Source organism: Rana temporaria, chromosome 1 (genome assembly GCF_905171775.1).
Source record: "Rana temporaria chromosome 1, aRanTem1.1, whole genome shotgun sequence".
NCBI classification, from domain to species: domain Eukaryota; kingdom Metazoa; phylum Chordata; class Amphibia; order Anura; family Ranidae; genus Rana; species Rana temporaria.
The window spans coordinates 211,889,940-211,908,545 of NC_053489.1; the positions used below are offsets into that span (position 1 = coordinate 211,889,940).

Here is an 18,606-nt window from a genome sequence, read left to right on the forward strand (position 1 = left end):
GTCCCTGCACACTGTGCAGGGACTGCCCTGTCAGATCTCCGCTCTCCCCTATGGGGGGATCGGATGAACACGGACTGTCTGTCTGTCCGTGTTCACCCGATCCGCTCTGCAGACGGATGGAAAAATAGGATTTGCAGAATCGGAGCATAGTGGGGACCGATGAGATCAGGTGTTAGCGGAGGTTCATCCACTGACAACCACTATCCCATAGGGATACGTGTATGTACTTTTTTCATCCGTAAACAAATGGATGAAAACGGACATACGGTCCGCTGGTGTAAAAGGGCCCTACTACAAAATGGGTCCCACATGTTGTCTGCTTAAAGGCTCTTGTGGAGAAAACCTGCATTGAACTTATATGTATTTCAACATGCTGGATTTCCTTCTGAATGGCTCTACTGCACATAGAGGAAAAAAAGGAAAATAGTGGAGTTTGGGGTGAACTAATAATTTATGGATGTATAGTAAATGAATCATGCTAAGAGTCAGAGTTCATCTACGGCTAGAGGATTAGTATTGCCCAGAACTGTCACACAAGACAGTTTTGTTATAGCAGGTAGATGAACTTTATTATTGGTTTTGCTGAGTCACATTGATGAAGAAAAATCAAGTTGGTTACTGATTACAATTGCTGCTCTGTTTTGAGTACCTTTCCTCCAGTTACATCACATACAATAAGATCTCTATAAAATATTTACAGCAATAAATATACAGGGAAAACATCTTCCAACAAAGGTATATCACCTCACAATATTCCCCCAAATTATGTTTTAGTAAAATTGCATTTTGTGTCATAGCCTTTGTAGTAGAAATTATGTTTATTCCAAATATGTTGTTTAGAGGACTGTATCAACTTCACTTGTGCATACTATATATACTGTTTACCATACATACATACATAAACGTTACATATCTAAATGTTACAGTAGAAAAAAAAGTGCACCGTACCATTTTTATATTCTCTTCCCATTTTTCTGTATACTCTGGGTCAAGTGAACAGTTTTCTTATCATACAACATGTTGATTGGAATATATATATATCAGCCATTACTTTCTGACCACCCACCTAAAATTTAGTAGGTCCCCTAGTGCCCCCCAAACATCTCCTCTTGCTGCCAAAACAACCTTGACTCATCAAAGCATGAATGCCACTATACCTATGAAGTTATGCTGTGGTATCTGGCACATAGCCAGCAGTAGCAGTTCCTTTAAAGCGGGAGTTCACCCATTTCTAAAATTTTTTTTTTTCTTCCCCTAGATTCCTGCTCGTTCGGTCTAGGGGAATCGGCTATTTGTATTAAAATAGGTGCAGTACTTACCCGTTTTCGAGCTGCATCTTCTTCCGTCGCTTCCGGGTATGGTCTTCGGGAGCGGGCGTTCCTTCTTGATTGACATTCTTCCGAGAGGCTTCCGACGGTCGCATCCATCGCGTCACTCGTAGCCGAAAGAAGCCGAACGTCGGTGCGGCTCTATACTGCGCCTGCGCACCGACGTTCGGCTTCTTTCGGAAAATCGTGACGCGATGGATGCGACCGTCGGAAGCCTCTCGGAAACCTGTCAATCAAGAAGGAACGCCCATTCCCGAAGCCCATACCCGGAAGCGACGGAGAGGATGCGTCTCGTAAACGGGTAAGTACTGCACCTATTTTTAAATAAATAGCCGATTCCCCTAGTAATAACGAGCAGGAATCTAAGGGGGAAAAGTGCCCTCTAAGGGTGAACCCCCGCTTTAAGTTCTATAAGTTGCGAGATGGGTCTTCCATGGATCAGTCTTGTTTTTCTAGCACATCTCACAGATGCTTAATTGGGCTGAGAGCTGGAAAATTTGGAAACAAAGTCAACAACAACCATCAAACCATAGAACCATTTTTGCAGTGTGGCAGGGAGCAATATCATGCTGAAACAGGCCACTGCCATCAGGATACTGTTTTCATGAACGGGTGAACTTGGTCACCAACAATGTTTAGGCAGGTGGTACAGGTCAAAGTAATATCCACATGAATGGCAGCACTAAGGTTTCCTAGCAGAACATTGCCCAAAGCATCACACTCCCCTGCTGGCTTACCATTTTCCCATACTGAATCCTGGTGCCATCTCTTCCCCCGGTAAGTGACACACACACACCCAGCCATCCACATAATGTAAAAGAAAATGTGATTCGTCAGACCAGGCCACCTTCTTCCGTTGCTCTGTGTTCCAGTTCTGATGCTTACGTGCCCATTGTAGGCACTTTTGGCTGTGGGCATGGGTCAGTATGGGCACCCTGACCGGTCTGTGGTTACACAGCCACATGCACAACAAACTGCAATGACAATTTTTTTGTGCTTTTAACACATCAACTGCATAGATAACAGGTTTAATTGCTGCCTAATAAATATATCCCACCAACTTTCAAATGCATTATAGCAAGGTAATCAATGTTATTCACCTAACCTGTCAGTGGTCAGAAAGTTATGGCCGATCGATGTGTGTATATATTTGTCCTTCTTCTTCCTTAAGTTCATTGTTACCCTTCCCTCAGTACCATCAAAATCAGCAGCACCATAAGCAGCAGATCTGACCACTGCAGGCTGTATAACCTCACTCCAAAATGGGTACAGGTGGTGGATGCAGACCAGGACGGTGGGCAGGGGGTGAACAAAATGGGGACTACTTTTTGGACTGTCCCATGGTCCCTGTTGAGTAAACTGATCAACTGATCATTGGATATGCAGGGTGTGCCATATCTCAAACTAGCCAGTTTTGCAATACAGGTCCTCTATCTTTAGTGTGTTCTCTGAGGGCGATGACAACATCACTAACAAAACACACCAGACTATCAGCATTCATGAAATGAATATGGTCTTAGTAACAACATAATTTTAACCATATGTCTCTAATGCCACTAAATAGGTTTATCAATAATTGTCATTATACATGGGGTTCATCATATCAGCAATTCATTTAAAAAATATCTGTATTTCTTTTTGATATTTTATCATCTAATGCTGCTGCCACTCTAATGCTAAATCTGTACACAAAATATAAATTATATCTCCTATGATACTACTGCTATATCTGCAACCTACCTGCTACCACTGTGTGATCTTGCCACAAGATCCAGCAAGGCATCAATAATATATGTAATATTTTTAAATCCGAAAGCAACCAAAGAAAATAAATTGAATCCAGGCAGACACACTCATCCCTAGTCTAGTTTACTGTACATATAAGTACTTCCTCTAAAAATAAAAGTTATTTTTGTATAGCACAGATTAAAAAAAAATATTTGTTTTTCTTTTTCTTTTTTTACTAATCAGTTTCAGTAAATTCCTTGCAAAAGTTAATGTTACAGTTTAGACTTTTTAGAGCATTCCCTTCATAATAGACTATAATGAGTTCATTGTTCATCATAAATATTAAGGATGTTGTAACAAAGAATAATCTTACAAAAATACAACAGCATGAAAAAATTATATACTGTAGATATCCAGCAGGCTAAAGTAACCTCAGATTGCATATACAGAATTATATTTATTTATTTATTGGTCAATAATGAAGTAGGGAGTCTAATTAATTAATTAATCATTGTTAACATTTTGTTAAGGCCTCTTGAACATGGGAATAAAAAACGCAATTTTTTTTTATCTGAATATAAATGGATTGTTGTCTATGGGACCATATACACAGCTGCCTAAAGATCAGTAATAGTAAATCCTGAAACAGAAACAGAGAGTGAACTACAAGAACAGCTTCAGAGATGCAGCATGGACTGTGAAATAAAGAGCAAACCTTTAGAGTCATTGCGAATAGAGCTGTCTGAGATGGAAGAGTTTGTTATGTCTTTAGAAAGAAAATTAGAAAATACAAACTCCCAGCTTCTTACTAAAGAGCAATGTATATTAATCGCTCAATGAGCACAAAAGAACATGTCAATTGGCTAATATCTGCACAGTCAATTAGAGGAATGTTCAGGAGGAAAGTTCAAAACAGACTAACAGTTTGATTACAATCCAAGATAGACTTACTTTGTGCCAGATTCTTGCTTTGTATAAGAGAGTGTTCAACTGTCCTGACTTATTGGAGGATGATGCAGGTTTCATATACTCAATGGCCCAGATTCAGGTAGATCCGAGCAATATTTGCGTGGGCAAAGAGCAAATATTTTTCTCTGCGCCCACGCAAATATTGCATTTTGCCCGCGATTCACGGAGCAGTTGCTCCGTAAATTGCGCGGGCGATATGCTAAACAGCCGGGCGTAAGGCTGCCTAATGTAAATGATCCCGCCGTGGGCGGGAATCATTTAAATTAGGCGCGCTCCCGCGCCGAGCGAACAGCGCATGCTCCGTCGGGAAACTTTCCCGACGTGCATTGCGGCAAATGACATCGCAAGGACGTCATTTGCTTCTAAGTGAACGTGAATGGCGTCCAGCGCCATTCACGAATCACTTACGTAAACAACGTGAAATTCAAATTTCACGAGCGGGAAGCGCAGCTTTACTTTAGCATAGGTTGCCCCTGCTATAGCAGGAGCAACCTTGCGCTAAAGTCGCCGTACGGAAACTCCGTACCTTGCGTGCGCAGGACCCGTGCAACTTTTGTGAATCGGTGGTAGTATGCAATTTGCATACTATACGCCGATCACAATGGCCGCGCCCCCTAGCGGCCAACGCAAGAATGCAGCCTGGGATGTGAAGGCATAAGGAGGCTTATGTCTGTCAGATCCTAGGCTGCATTCGGTGTAACGAGGTTCCTGAATCAGGAGCACTCGTTACACCGGAGCAAGTAAGCACTTGCGCCGCGCAACCTATGGTTGCGCGGGCGCAAGTGCTTCTTGAATCTGGGCCAATGGTGTTATGTAAATTATCCTACTAAAATGGCTCTGAGAATTGCTAGGTCATACCAAAATGTTTCCAACATCCTCCAAGACTATCGTCGAGAGTTCAGTGGTAGGTAGTACGGATCAAAAGCAGATGTATCAGTAGTAGGTAGAGGTTCAAAAATGCAGAAAGAATTCAAATGTTTAAATGCAATATATGTGTGGACACATACAGAGATTTTGTAGAGCTCCTAACATTGCTAGCGTGGAAAAGGAAAACAGAAATACAGGTATCTGAGATGAAAACCCCCACCCAGGACAGGGACAGAATAGCACACAGGCCTGATGCCAAAGATAACAGCCAGGAGGAATCATGCAGTTATGAAGAAGAGATAATAAATGACAGCCCACACCCTAAACACAGCCAGCAACAAGACTGGATGCACATTCCAATATTTGCCCCCTGTGCTAATCTCCCATTCTGGCTTGTATGTAGTTGGACACAAATTGCATTACCATTTTTCCTGAGTATTATGGTGAAGTTTGCAAATACTGCCTGCTTAGTATAGGAAAATATGGCATATCTTCCCTAGTAAGGTTAATATTTGGAAAAGGCTTGGGGGATTTAAAATGACAATTGATATGGCAATTGTGTGCAATAACTGTCTTTGTGTTCTTTTTCCAGGGACCATTGAAGAAGTTAACCACTTCCATACCGGGCCATAATAAAATGACACTGGCAGGAACATCTCTTCCCCCCGGGGACGGCCGTCATATGTGACGTCTTCCACTTCCCGCCGCTCTCTCGCTTCACCAGGGGCATGCAGCGTGGCGATCGGGGATGAGGCGCATCCCTCGGGACACAGCCCATTCCCGATCAGTGGAAAGAGCCAATAAAAATTTCTCTTTACCATGTGTACAATCACAGCTGGTCACATTGTCCTTGTGCACGCCGCCCAGGGGATGGCAGAGCAGCGATTGGGGATGGGGCGTGTCGTTCTGACACAGCCCATCCCTGATCAGGTCTTTTTTTTTTTTTTATAGTTTTTATTGAAAATAATATCCACTAATCTGGGTTATTTTTTACCAAAGATATGTAGCTGTATACATTTTGGCCCAAATTTATGAACAAAAATTACTTATTTGCAAAATTCTATAATAGAAACTAAAAAAAAGTATTTTTTTCCTAATTTTCATTCTTTTTTTACTTATATTGTAAAAAATAAAAAACCCAGTGGTGATTAAATAACCCACAAATAAAGCTCTATTTGTGTGAACAAAATGCTAAAAAAAAATTTGGGTACAGTGTAGCATGACGTCATGTGACATCACAAGGGAGGGGCTCCCCTGGGCGACATCATTGGATGGCCATGCCACATTGCTATATAATAGGTGCCAGACAGCGGGGACATCACAACGAAGGAAGACAGCTTCAGGACAAGACCGGCTTTTTTTATTTTCTAGCCGGTAACCTGCAGCAAGGAAGAAGAAAGAGGCGGCGAGGAAGAAGACAGATCCGTGGGAGAAGAAAGCACAAATGAAATCACGGCTAACTGGGAGAAGATGGCTCAAGGCTTCTTATTTAATAAAGGACTTGTCAAAAACCGGCTCTTGCATTTTTTTAACATTCCACAATTTTGTGGGTGAATGAGTAGGGGTACCCGATACCCATTCACATAGGGGAGGCAGGATCTGGGGACCCAACAACCACTGGCCAGGGTATATTTTGAGGGAATATGGCCTGGTATGGTTGGGGGGAGCGCTTGCTCGTCTCCTCCCTTTCCTGACCTACCGAACGGCTTGCTCGGATAAGGGTCTGATGTGGATTTTGGGGGGACCCCACGCCATTAAAAAAAAACAATTGGCGTGGGGTATCCCCTCCGAATCCACACTAGACCCAAAGTGTCTGGTATGGACCTGGGGGGACCCCCATGCCTTTTTTTTTGGGAATTTTGCTGGAAATGTTTTTTTTTACATGGAAGCTACTGATATAACAGACTGATATTGACTTTGCGGACATAACAGACTTTGCTGAGAAAGTTGTGATGAGCCCCATAAGTTCAGGAGCCATTGGAAGAGAAGCTGAAAGTTGTTCTAGCTGAATGGAAAGGGCACAAAGGTGACGAATGACCTGAATCTAATTGGCTTCCTGGGCCTTGTGCTTTTGGACGAGATCCTTCTTGAGATCCACAGGTTGAATAGATTCATTAATGATGGTTTGCACACACTGTCATTGACAGGGATCTGTATTTGCTAGGAACAGTGCTGACCAGCGCTTTGATGGTAGTAATAGGGACTGCATTGAGGTGCAAGGTTTAGAAGAACATCAGAGGGTCACCAAGGGACACTGGAGCTTGAGCCATGGAGTGGCAGATGACAACCTGGAAACCAGATAAGACACGGGAAACACGTGGAGACAAAAATTGAAGACAAATGAATCTCCAGGGACATGGAAGGAACCGGCCTGCACATTCAGTGGAGGTGAGAGCCCTGAGAAGGGCCAAGCTACAGAGTCTAAGGAGGCAGTTGGTATTCAGCAGAGCATCCTGCAAAGGTGATTGGCTTTACTGCTGGATACGTCCCAGGTTGTGGCCCTTCGACTCTCCCAAACAGGCAGTAGCTGAGCAGGGGATTGCATGTACTCAGAAAAGAGGGCCATTTGGATTCAATAGGGTCATATGGTGTACAGGGGTGCCGGAATCCCTGGAAATATTGGAGTGCAGAAGTCACTAAGAGCCCGAGATACTATGGACACAGGAATACAAAGATGCAAGCAACCAGTCATTGGCATGGTATCTAGTTAGGTAAGAGGTCCTTTGGTAGTGAGGGGGTCGGTGCTTCTCTGGTCACTGGGAGCCGATTAGCGTGATAAGCTAGGCATGGGAAGGAGAGAGTTAATCAACATGCATGGGGCCTGCTATGTGCTCGGCAGGACTCCATTCTGTGCCTCAGAGTCAGGTAATAGAGGTACGCTTTACTAGTGGAGCCGGCAATGGCTCTGCAATACATACACCAGTACAAGTGTGTAGCGACATGGGACAGAACATCTTAAGGAAGGATGTGGAAACCTTGAAAGAAAATCTGAACAAATTAATGGGGTGGGCAACTACATGGCAAATGAGGTTTAATGTGTAAAAATTTAAATTAATGCATTTGGGTAGCAAAAATATGAATGCAATCTACCTAAAGGGGGGGAGAACCTCTGGGGGAATCAAGGATGGAAAAGAACCTGGGGGTCCTAGTAAATGATAGGCTCAGCAATGGCTTGCAATACCAAGCTGATGCTAACAAAGCAAACAGAATATTGGCATGCATTAAAAAGGAGATTGACTCCAGAGATAAAACAATAATTCTCCCGCTCTACAAGACTCTGGTCTGGCCATACCTAGAGTATGCTGTCCGGATCTGGGCACCAGTCCTCAGGAAGGATGTACTGGAAATGGAGCGAGTACAGAGAAGAGCAACAAAGCTAATAAAGGGTCTGGAGGATATTAGTTATGAAGAAAGACTGCGAGCACTGAACTTATACTCGCTGGAGAAGAGACGCTTGAGAGGGGATATGATTTAAATTTACAAATACTATACTGGTGGTGGCCCCATATCAGGGATAAAACGGTTCCATGTAAGGGAGTTTAATATGACACGTGGCCACTCATTAAAATTAGAAGAAAGGAGGTTTAACCTTAAACTGCATAGAGTCTTTACTGTAAGAGCGACAAGGATTTGGAAATCCCTTCCACAGGCGGTGGTTTCAGCGGGGAGTGATGATAGTATAAAAAAACTATTAGATAAGCCCCTGAACGACCACAACATACAGGGATATACAATGTAATACTGACATATAATCACACACATAGGTTGGACTTGATGAACGTGTCTTTTTTCAACCTCACCTACTATGTAACTCCGTCAAGGGACTGCCTTAATATTTGATTCTTCACATGAACGCGTCCCTTGGGCATTGGTGAGCTCAGATTCAGGGGTGGTGTTCATTGTTTATCACCTGGCGCAGGCCAAGCACTCCTGGGGGCATACAACTTGAAGTGGTCGGCAAGGATATTCCGGCGGACAGTAAACCCCCACAAGCATGCTGCCTTTAGGATGGTGTGTGGTGTCTGAATGGCTGAACACCAGTGGCCTTGCTCTGAAGTAAAGACCTGGAGTTGGAACTAGGCACAGGTTAGTGTGACAGTATACCTCACTCTTTATTCATCTATTTATTATATCTATAACTTAGTGATCTTATAAATATTGTTTGTGGGAGTCTCCCCAACACCTGGAAGTTATTTCAAGGGTACCTCTGGATTAAAAGGGTTGAGAAAAGGCTGTCCTAGTATGAATAAACAGTGCTTTACCCCACACCTTGCAAGTAATAAATACAGTTGCCTCCCACTTAAGCATAGTGGATTTGCGTTTCTGCATCACTGTACTTACTCTGCAAACTTTCAGGTTCACTGATCTTGTGACGTTGTCTATGTAAGCGCCGTTAATATTTTGTCTTACAACAAGCCTTTCTCTGTATCTCCACCCTCATTGTGGTCATTAGCTGCATAAATATTTGTCTTTAGAGTGTCTTTAACACTGCGATTTATTCAGGTAACAAGCAGGACCTTTTATCTCTTTGCCATTGGTTGATAGAAAATTTGGGCTGTAACAAGGGGGAAATAAACTGCCGGCTTTCTCATAGAAGAAAAATTCCTAGAAGCACAGATTCCATGATGTCCTTATCTTCAGAGCTGGTGAGTTCTTTCTTTTCATATGAAATATCATTAAATCCATATTCTCATCATTATAAAAATATGCACTAGAACAATTTACAAATATAGATATAATATGGGTGAGAAATCCAAATTTTTCTGCCAACTGAAAGCTTTTATTCCTCTGTATTTTAATTTGTGATTTATTTCTTTATCATCGCATGAAACATGCTCCTTTTCCTGCTTTCCTTAATACACCCCTCATAGAAACTTCCCTTTATACTAGCTAAAAAGTATTTGTACATTTGTATTTGCAGATAAAAAAAAACTTTTTTTTTTAAATACCAAAAAATTTACTATTAAATTTAGTAATGAAAAATTTGCGATTGTTATGCTTTTTTGAACAACACTGTAAAGTGAGCACAAAGGTACATGCCATGCATGGAAACATCAACATTACCTGGCAGTCACTTTATCTTCACACTGTATGAACTCGAATGCCGCATACACACGGTCGGAGTTTCCGACAACAAATGTTCGATGTGAGCTTGTTGTCAAGTTCTTGTCAGAAATTCCGATCGTCTGTAGCCAATTCCGATGCACAAAAAATCCTACGCATGCTCGGAATCAATTTGGCGCATGCTCGAAATCATTGAATGTCATTTTTCTCAGCTCGTCGTAGTGTTGTATGTGACCGCGTTCTTGATGTTCAGAATTTCCGACAACATTTGTGTGACCGTGTGTATGCAAGACAAGTTTGAGCCAACATCTGTTGGAAAAAAATCCATGGTTTTGTTGTTGGAATGTCCGATCGTGTGTATGCGGAATTATACCACTATTTTCATACCCCAATGTGTCTAGTGACCCAAGCTGTAGACTATATGTGCCATTTACTTGCATTACACCCCTTTAGTAACTTCAGACCTGGTAAAAGCAACGTTTCAAAAGCTTTACTTAACTTAACATGATGACATTCATAGATCACAGTTCAACATGACTGCCCTAGTGTACCTGCGTAGCAAAGAGTCCACTCTTGGCCAAGTTGCTGTGTTCAAGGGGGACTACAAGCCCCAGCAATTTTCCTGGGCAGTGGGAACTCAGATTTCCAAACTCTGGCAGAACAGCAGCAAGAAACCCCTGAGGCCTCGTACACACGACCGGATCTGTCCGTTGGGATTTATCCGCGGATCAGTTCCAGCAGACAAATCTGGTCGTGTGTACGGCCTAGCGGACATTTTTCAGCGGAGATTTCTCCAGCCGACGGTTTTCAAGCGGATAAAAATTTCTTAGCATGCCATGAAATCTATCCGCTGGAAACCTATCCGTTGGACTGATCCGGTCGTCTGTACAGACTCACCGGATAAGTCCAAGCGATCCTCATCCCTCGCATGCGTCGAAGTGATTCGACGCATGCGTGGAAGTATTTACCTTCCAGGGTCGCGCACGTCGCCGCGTCATCGTCGCTGCGACCGCTCGGCCACGTCACCGCGTATGTTTTCCGCAGGGATTTTGATCTGATGGTGTGTACAGCCATCAGATCAAAATCGGGAGCAGAAATGTCCGCTGGAAACGGTCCGGCGGACCGTTTCCAACGGATATCCTCTCGTGTGTACAGGGCCTAAGCCCTCCAAACCGCTCCCCAGGATCTGGGTATCCCTTGTTTAGCACACAGGACTGGGGTGTCGGACCCAGGAAAAACCTACCAAAAAAAGACCTGGGAAAAGCAACGCAATGCAATTACCGTATTTATCGGCGTATAACACGCACCCTAACTTCAAGAGGGAAGTTTCAGGGGAAAAAAAATTCCACAGCCCCCTGCGTATAACATGCAGGCAAAGTTTACCCTCTATTTTCGGGGTAAAAAAGTGAGTGTTATACGCTAATAAATACAGTAACTGTCAGCTTCCCGCTTGGGGCAGCGTTAACTTTTACCTGTGAACAACAAAACAAGTTTTTATATGTGCAAAAAACACTTATACCTCATTGCGCCAAAGAACACGTGAAAAAATACAAAAACCTAAAAAAATAAATAGAACAACATAACAGCCACTGCTTGTGACATAAAATAAATTATATGCATAATCAATTGAAAACGTCAAAGTCGGCAGCAGCGCTCAATGTAAAATAATTGAATAAAATACCAAAAAAAGGTCATAAGGTGTATGGAATGGAAAATCCATGGAACAGTCACATAAACAGTACAAAAGAAGCTAGAGTAGTGTAAGTGATCCTTCAAAGAGTGATGAAGTCTTCACACAACAACGTGAGTGTCATAAGTACCTCTCCCCATCAGTAATGAACTCACCAAAGGTAGTTGCCTCACACTCGCTCACTCAGTTACCCATATAGGGCTAAAAACCTCAATACACCACTCTCCAATAGGTACAATCAAGGTGTAGCACAATCACATAGAGGGAAGATAAAAAAAAGATCCACAGAATTGAAGAGAAACATCTGTTCTTGGGCAGCCATGGATTGTCTTTCAGAACCAATGTAGAAATATGGTCAGTAGACATGTGCACTGCAAAAATTTTCGTTTATTTCTGTTTCGTTTCTGTTCGTTTATCGTGATTCGTAACGAGTCGTAATTTCGTAAGACGTTAGTTATTGTATTCGTACTCTTTAGTATTTTCGTAACACTTTTTTTTCCGTTTCCGTTTTTTTCTGTTAGTTTATTTTTCGTTGAATCGAGATTAGTATTTTCGTTATATTTTGTATTCTGCCGCATTCGTATTTTTAAAATGATTTTATTCGTTCCTTCGTTTTTACGTTGGTTTAATTTTCGTTGTTTTGCTATTCGTATTTACATTATATTTTCCATCATGCCGCGTTCGTATTTTCGTAAGAAATATATCTTCGTTGCTTTATGATCATTCGTATTTTCGTGTCTAATTTCCTTTGATTGTAAAAACGTGCTTTTGTAGATTTTATTGCATTCGTAATTCTGTTAGAATACATTTTACGTTTATTCGACACACTACTCGTCGTAATTTTGTAATTCGGACTTTATTGTGATTGACTTGACTGTCTTAGTTAGCACACACACCCTGTCTAGAATGAAGTCTGACGTAGAAGAAAACTAAAATATGTCAGATATTGCAAATACAAATCTAGAAATTAGATGCACTGCAGTCTAAGGCCCCATACACACCATAGAATCTATCCGCAGATAAATCCCATCAAATGGGTTTCTGCGGATAGATTCTATGGTGTGTACACTCCGTCGGATATTTATCCGCGGATAAATCTCCCCTGGGATGGATTTCCAGCAGATGGATATTTGCTGACATGCTCAACAAATCCATCTGCTGGAATCCATTCCAACGGATGGATCCGCTCGTCTGTACAGACTTACCGGATCCATTCGTCCAAAGGGATTCCCCGCACGCGTCGTAATGATTTGACGCATGCGTGGAATTCCTTATATGACAGCGTCGCGCCCGTCGCCGCGTCATAATAGCGGCGACGGCGCGACACGTCATCGGCAGAGGATTTCAGCGCGGATTTCAATGCGATGGTGTGTACACGCCATCGCATAGAAATCTTCTGAAATCCTCGAGAGGATTTATCCGCGGATACGGTCCGCTGGACTGTATCTGCGGATAAATCCTCTCGTGTGTATGGGGCCTCACACAGAAAAAGACACAAGGAGCCAGGAGGTAATGAGAAAGAAGCTAATTGGGGGAAGGAACAAACCTCTTCAGAGGAAAGGGACAGCGCTCAGTGGCTATTGGTCAATGTCCAGAAATATTTCAGTACTAACGAAAGCTAATTTACATTATTTCGTATTTTCGTTGTTTTCATTTCCGTTTTTCGAAGATTCGTAATTTATTTTTCGTTAGTTTTGATTTTCGTTTTTTATTCTTTGTTCGGCATTTCGGTTGTTTTCTTTTCGTTCTTCGAATATTAGTAAGTTTGCATTTTCGTTCATTTTGTTTTTCGTAATTGTTTTTTTTTTGGGTTCAGTATTTTCGTTGGTTCTATGTTTTCGTTTCTTTCTTCTTTCGTATCTTCGTTTTCCATATTCGTTATTTTGAAAATACCGTTATTCGTTATTAATTGCTCTAAACCGTTCGTTCATTCGTATGTTAACTAATCAACTAAAATAACGAAATATGACGGAAAACGTATTCGTAACTTAAAAAATTGCACATGTCTAATGGTCAGTAAAGCGTCGTCACCTCCTTTCCTGGCTCTGAAATCCCAAATGTTTTCTCGTGGCTTTCATCCTGCCAGGTACTGATGAGGTTTGAGGCCTGGTTTACACCTATGCAGGTTGCAGTTGATGCATATTCCTGGTGCATTTTGCTTATTTCAAAACACATTTTTGATCTATTGAAGTCCATGGAACCAAAAACACAACCTGCTTGTCCATGGCCCTTTTCCATAAAATACACATATATGAACGTGACCCATAGGAAATCATGTAACATGGACTGTAGTGTGTTTCTGCATAACTGAAAACGCACTAAAAAAAATGCATAGGTGTGAACCAGGCCTTAAAGCCACACAGAAAAGAACATTCTGGTTATTTAATAACTATAGAACTACTGGTTAACTTAAAGAGAATGTAAACTCTACTACCGTATTTTCCGGCGTATAAGACGACTTTCTAACCCCTTAAAATCTTCTTAAAAGTCGGGGGTCGTCTTATACGCCGGTATCCTAACATCCTTACCTTATCCTAAGACATGCAGAATCGCAGTGCAGTGTCATATTTTTTCAAAAGCCGCGCTTCCTAGGTCTTCTGTTCCGTGATAGGCGAAACACTCAGCTTCCCAGGAGGCACTGTGTTCAGTGTCCGCCTATCACAGAGGCCCTCTCGTCCTGTGTTTAGTGTCCGCCTATCACGGAGGCCCTCTCGCCCTCGGACGAGAGGGCCTCCGTGATAGGCGAACACTGAACACAGTGCCTCCTGGGAAGCTGAGTGTTCCGCCTATCACGGAACAGAAGATGTAGGAGGCGCGGCTTTTGAAAAAACGTACGGCCGCAATTCTGCATGTCTTAGGATAAGGTAAGGGCACAGTCTGGCATGTAATGGGGCACAGTCTGGCATGTAATGGGGCACAGTCTGGCATGTAATGGGGCACAGTCTGGCATGTAGAGGGGCATAGTCTGGCATGTAATGGGGCACAGTCTGGCATGTAATGGGGCACAGTCTGGCATGTAATGGGGCACAGTCTGGCATGTAATGGTGGCACCGTGAGGCGAGGCATGACTAGTAGGAAGGGGGGTAGTCTTATACGGCGAGTATATCCCAAAACCAACATTTTGGCTGGAAAATTAGGGGGTCGTCTTATACGCCCAGTCGTCTTATACGCTGGCAAATACGGTACTGCCTTTTACCTATAGGTAAGCTTATAATACATGCACTGTTTAGGAGATATTTACTGTAAATGCAGGCAGTGAAATCACAGGCGCATGCACTCTGAAGGAGTGGCTGCCCGCGCCCGTACTGGCTGGTCTCCTGCGTGTATGCGCAGGAGTGACTTCATCGAGGCTCCGGCCACTCACAGCGCCAGAGCCCACGAACCCGGAAGAAACTCTGGGGAAGATGTCAGCCATCTCAGCGGTGTGCTGGGCACCGGTGAAGGGCTTTGTTCCATACTAGCTCATTATGCCTTTGTCTCACAGTTTTTTTTGGGGGGTGGGGGGCGGGTTACAAAAGTTTACAACCTCATTAACACAATGAAATCTATTGAACACTAAAATATTAGTTTGGGGAAAATTGACCATTCATTTAATTTTTAGTCAACAAAATGTTTATATGGATCAATTAAACTGTGCTAAAGTATACCAGTTTAGAGTCATCATTTCAGTCTTTTTACTATGACAGGTACACTACAAGGGCCTGTTCCTGATGGTGTTTGTTCTAGGAATTGGAAGTACATTTCAGTATGGCTACCACATGTCTGTGCTGAATTCTCCATCGCCAGTAAGTATGATGCCAACCACTACAGATTAAAACAAATTTTAGATACTTTATACTGGTATTTACCTGAATTTAAAAATGAATTTTAAGACACTTACATGATTTACATCCAGTCGTTCTAAGAGCAACATACTTCTAACATTATATATTTTCAATGTCTCCAGTTCATCAAGCAATACATCAATGACACATGGTCGAGAAGATTCAAGACTGAGATCAGTGATGGGACACTTACATTCATTTGGTCTTGGGTGGTATCCATATTCAGTATTGGGGGTCTCATAGGTTCAACTGCATCTGCATACCTGACCGGAAGGTTTGGAAAGTAAGTATTAGAAGAAGAAAAATGCACTGTTTTAGCTAGAAGGGACTCACCAAGGGTCTGTGCCCACAGCTTGTGTTCGCTTCAAACAGGTTTTGCATTACCCACACAAGTCTAAATAAATGCAAAAGCAGGTCAAATGGAGATCTGTAAGTGGCCAAGTGTAGGTCAAATGTATCTGTCAAAGAATTCAGAATAATATCAGAAGTGTCTCAAACTCATGTCAACTGATGCAATCAACACAAGTCTAAATCACGCTGACACAGACCCTAAAGTATACTAAAAAGCCCAAATTCTTTAAACCAAAAATGTTATAAATTTCTGTTTATCAATCATTAGATTTGGTGTCTGCATTGGTTTTCTTTTTTAGGCTTTTATCCATCTGCTTAACCCAGGGATCTAGCCAGGAACACACCTCTTGTATTATACGGACATCACTCTGGATAAAGTAGTACAGTGGGTAGATTTGGACTGCAGCATTATCAGTCTGGGGGAGGGGAGTGTTAGTTGTACTAGCAGATTTAAATACACTAACAAATTGAACCCAAATTCCAGCTAATACTGTGAGCTGACGCCATCTGGTGGTGAGCCGTTGGTATTACAAGTTATCACCACCAGATGTGAGCTGGCGCCATTACAAGCATTACAAGTTAAACAGCAATTCTAATGTAATTTTTCACTATTTTTCACTGCCATCTTCTTCCCTCTAATTAGAACCCCCAAACATTATATATATTTTTTATCCTTACACTCTAAAGAATAAAATGGCGATTGTTGCAATACTTTCTGTCACGCCGTATTTGCGCAGCGGTCTTACAAGCGCACTTTTTTGTGAAAAAATTACACTTTTTTTAATTAAAAAATAAGACAACAGTAAAGTTATCCCCATTTTTTTAATATTATGAAAGATAATGTTACGCCGAGTAAATTCACACCCAACATGTCCCGCTTCAAAATTGCGTCCGCTCGTGGAATGCCGACAAACTTTTACCCTTTAAAATCTTCATAGGCGACGTTTAAAAAAATCTACAGGTTGCATGTTTTGAGTTACAGAGGAGGTCTAGGGCTAGAATTCTTGCTCTCGCTCTACCAATCGCGGTGATACCTCACATGTGTCGTTTGAACACCGTTTACATATGCGGGCGTATGTGTTTGCTTCTGCGCGCAAGCTCGTCGGGACGGGGTGCGTTTTCTGGCTCCTAACTTTTTTAGCTGGCTCCTAGATTCCAAGCAAATTTGTCAAACCCTGCTTTATAATCAGTTACAACAAACTGTTTTTTTTTTTTTGTCCTTTAGGGATAAAGGTTTTACATATATAAATTGAAGCTGATTATTGTAAGCACCCCTGTCAGTGTTAAATGCTCTGGCTCATCCCTATAACTGCAAGAGAGCTTTTCTGTTGCAAAGCAAAAGACTTACTGGCCGGATCACCAGATGGATATAGAAGAAAAAAGCCTTTAAAAAGAAAACAAATGCAGCAATCTAAGAACTTGTAACAATAAAATAAATGTTTGATTTTAGGTTTAAAACGGTTGTAAATCCTAAATAAAAATAAATCATCTCTAAGACAAAGCCATAATGAGCTAGTATGACTAGCATACTAGCTCATTATGCATTACTTACCTTAGATCGAAGCCCCCGAAGCCGTCCTCGTGTCCCCCTCCGGCCGCAGACATCTCTCCACAGATACCCGGAAGGCCGCGTACAGACGAGCATACATGTACGATGAAACCGGTCCGCCGGACCGTTTTCACCGTACATGTATGCCCGGGGATTTCTGTATGGTGGCTGTACTCACCATCATACAGAAATCCGCGCGTAAACAATATGTGGGGCGGCCCTGCCAGTTAAATGCTTCCACGCATGCGTCGAAGTCATTCGACGCATGCGAGGGATGGCGGGCGCTCGGACATGTACGGTAGGTCTGTACAGACGCCCGAACATGTCCGAGCGGGCAGGATTTCAGCAGGCTGTTTTAAAACAAGTCCAGAAATATTTGCCCGCTGGGAAAAGGCCCGACGGGCAAATGTTTGCTGGAATCCTGCCCGCTCGTGCCTACACACGACCGAACATGTCTGCTGAAACTGGTCCGCGGACCAGTTTCAGCAGACATGTTCGGTCGTCTGTACGGGGCCGAAGGTTACTTCCGGGTATCACAGCTCCAGCGCTGTGATTGGCCGGAGCGGCAAAGATGTCACTCCGCGCATGCCCGAACGGGAGTCTGCAAATATGGCATTGTCATTTTTATGAATGGGTTTCTCACTGTGGCTGCGCCGTTGTCTACAGTGTGCATGTGCCGTAGACAACCTTGTACACCTTTTCGAAAATATCTCCTAAACCATATAGGTTTAGGAGATGTTACAAACACCTACAGGTAAGCCTTAATCTAGGCTTACCTGTAGGTGTAACTTCCTGGGGGGAGTTTACAACCACTTTAATACTGTTTCAACAACAATTAGAAAATTACCCTTTTTTAAATGCATTTTTTAGTATTGGACAAAGTGAGGATGGTTAGATTCTCTATCTGGCTTATATTGGTGTTTCTGTAGTCGCTGGAGACATTTTCCCCCTCTTCCTGTGTGGTCACCAAGACACCAAGGAAGTGAGCAAAATCTCTCCAACAGGGGTACATACAGAGGAAAGGATCGCCGCTGCTTCTGACCAGCCCAGGTAAATAAACGATAAGAAGCAGCCTCAGCCTACATGGCTCCACCACACCCTGATGCATTTTACCTCGACCACGGGGCTTAGGCAGCCCATAGATTGTGCAAATTCTTGGGTTGCAGGAAAGAAATTCACACGATTATCCAATCAACACAGACAGTGCTGACAGGGGAATCCGTCCTGCCAAACAAT

The 18,606-nt window shown here is 42.6% G+C and overlaps 1 protein-coding gene across 1 annotated transcript in view; it reads left to right on the forward strand.

Annotated features, from left to right (window-relative positions):
- Window positions 1–18,606, forward strand: part of LOC120942505 — a 189,993-nt gene that overhangs the window by 127,126 nt on the left and 44,261 nt on the right. The window contains exons 14-16 of the mRNA XM_040355531.1: window positions 9,368–9,538; window positions 15,333–15,431; window positions 15,593–15,753. Of these exons, the coding sequence (XP_040211465.1) occupies window positions 9,368–9,538; window positions 15,333–15,431; window positions 15,593–15,753 (431 nt within the window). The remainder of the gene's footprint in view (window positions 1–9,367; window positions 9,539–15,332; window positions 15,432–15,592; window positions 15,754–18,606) is intronic.